The sequence below is a fragment of the Aplysia californica genome, unplaced genomic scaffold (assembly GCF_000002075.1).
Source record: "Aplysia californica isolate F4 #8 unplaced genomic scaffold, AplCal3.0 scaffold00094, whole genome shotgun sequence".
NCBI classification, from domain to species: Eukaryota; Metazoa; Mollusca; class Gastropoda; order Aplysiida; family Aplysiidae; genus Aplysia; species Aplysia californica.
In genome coordinates, this window is record NW_004797364.1 from 713,358 (window position 1) to 715,587 (window position 2,230).

General features: G+C 33.3%; 1 protein-coding gene across 1 annotated transcript in view; it reads left to right on the top strand.

Moving 5' to 3' along the window:
- The window catches only part of LOC101847645, a gene marked incomplete in the record, with an annotated part of 16,002 nt that overhangs the window by 6,926 nt on the left and 6,846 nt on the right, over window positions 1–2,230 (top strand). Inside the window, 2 exon segments of the mRNA XM_013080652.1 lie at window positions 229–289; window positions 1,197–1,258. Coding sequence (XP_012936106.1) covers window positions 229–289; window positions 1,197–1,258 — 123 coding nt within the window.

Below are 2,230 nucleotides of genomic sequence, written 5' to 3' on the forward strand. Positions count from 1 at the left end.
CAGATAGATAGATAGATAGATAGATAGATAGATAGATAGATAGATAGATAGATACCATAGTATTATGAATGATATGTTCATAATTTTGTTAGCCAGTAGGGTCTACAACGTCTGACTGTGTACGCAGTCGTGGTGATATGAGTATGTGTGAGCTTTGGAAAGAGCAATATTCCTACGGTTCTGCATTATTTCCCAAACATAACTTGTTCTTTCTTTGTTTCTGTTCAGAGTGAGAGCGCAGAAATTAGACGGGCACGACGTAGGCAGGAAGTCCTCTATAACGAACTCAGTAAGTCATCTATAATGAGTTGTTTCAAACAGACAGGAGGGCCTAAGCAGCCGGCCTCCTAAATCATCTATATTGTATCCATAGGTTATAAATAAGGGGGGGGGGGGTTGAAACGAATACTATTACAATATTAATGTGTACTACATTACTTTCTGAGCCCTGAAATTACTACTCCATATTATTTTTATTGTTTCTTAAACAATAAGAAGGGAAGTCGAGCGATACAACAATGTTCAGTCATAGGTTTTTCAGATCAAACTGTTCGAGGCTCGAAATAGAAGAATGACAACTAAAACAGGCCAAGGGGTTTAAATATCTTAGCAGCATTTATTTATTTTTTTCCTGAAAGCAGCCGTAGATAGAAATAGAATAGAAGAACTGTATTCGATGCGTCAGAACTGATGATATTGTTTTCAAGATAAAATAACAGTATCGGGTTGTTTATTTTTTGGATTTGATAACATTATGTCCTGTACAAAGGAACTGTACTATGTTTTATATCGTGTATTCTTATAAAAAAAATTATTTCCCCCGAATTTATTTTTTTTTAAAGCTATTCTATTTATCAAATCTGATATTTTGGCTTCTGAATTTGAAAACTTTGTGTACTGAACGAAGTAACTGTAGGTTGTAATTTAGATCATCAAATCTTATCATTTATTTTGTTTCCTGAATGAAAGAACACCGCTCTATTTATCAAATCTGATACTTTGGATACTGAATAAAAAGAACTTTATTCTGTTAGTCAGATCTTATATTTCTGCATGTTGTTTAGTCAGGTTTAATGTTGTTGCATGTTGTTTAGTCAGGTTTAATGTTGTTGCATGTTGATAAGTTAGCGCTGACTATGCTATTTTGGGCTCTAAATAAAAGAAATAAAAGAAGTGGTTTGGTTTTGTTGAAACAGAGGAAGGTGAGAGACAGCACAAACAGAGCAAGGATGAGTTCAACAGATACCTGAAAGCTCCGGTAATGGACCTGTTTGGTTTTTGTTTTGTAGGGTTGTTTTGGGGGTTTTTTTCTTTTGATTATTGCTGCTCTTGTTGTTGTTGTTGCTGTTGCTGTTGTTGTTGTTGTTGCTGTTGTTGTTGTTGTTGTTGTTGTTGTTGTTGTTGTTGTTGTTGTTGTTTTTGTTGTTGCTGTTGTTTTTTGTTGTTGTTTTTGTTGATGATGTTTCTGTTAAACATATTGTTGCTGTTGTTATTGTTGTCACTGTTTCGAGGCCACACTGTAAATGTTGCGGTTATTGTTATTGTTCCTGTTGATATGGATGTTTCTGTTAATTATACTGTTGTTGTTATTATTATTGTCACTGTTCGCAGCTGTAAATGCTGCAGTTATTGTTGTTGTTGTTGCTTCTGTTGCTGCTCTAATTGCTGTTGTTTTCGTAATGTGGGATTTTTATTTTTTGAAACTACTGTTGTTGCTGCATCTGCTGATGGTGTTGTTACTGTTGTTGTTATAACTTCTAAAGTCGGTGAGGATGATGATGATGATGATGATGATGATGATGATGATGATGATGATGATGATGAGCAAAAAAAGCAGGCGTAGGATACTATCTTGTGTGTTGCCGACTTTTAGGATTATCTATGATGTTATCTAGTAGGGTGTACATCTCATGAAAACAACTCCAAAATTTAAAATTTCCTCGCTGTTCTGTCAAAACAATGCATGTTTCCTAAGATCGTTTTTTAAATCTTCTTTTTTCTTTGCTTTGTTCTTTTTGTTTCATTTTTTTCAACATTTATCATGTTCATTTTTCTAAGATATATTTCCTTGATTTGTTGTTTTTATTGTAGCATCTTGAATGTGTTTTTTTAATGGAAATTTTGTTTCTTCTTTAATTGTATTTGTTGTTTAAGTTATGTCTTGTACATGAATGTTTTTGTTCTATTTTAATATTCCGTCCCGCATGATTTCTAAATAATATTCTTTTTT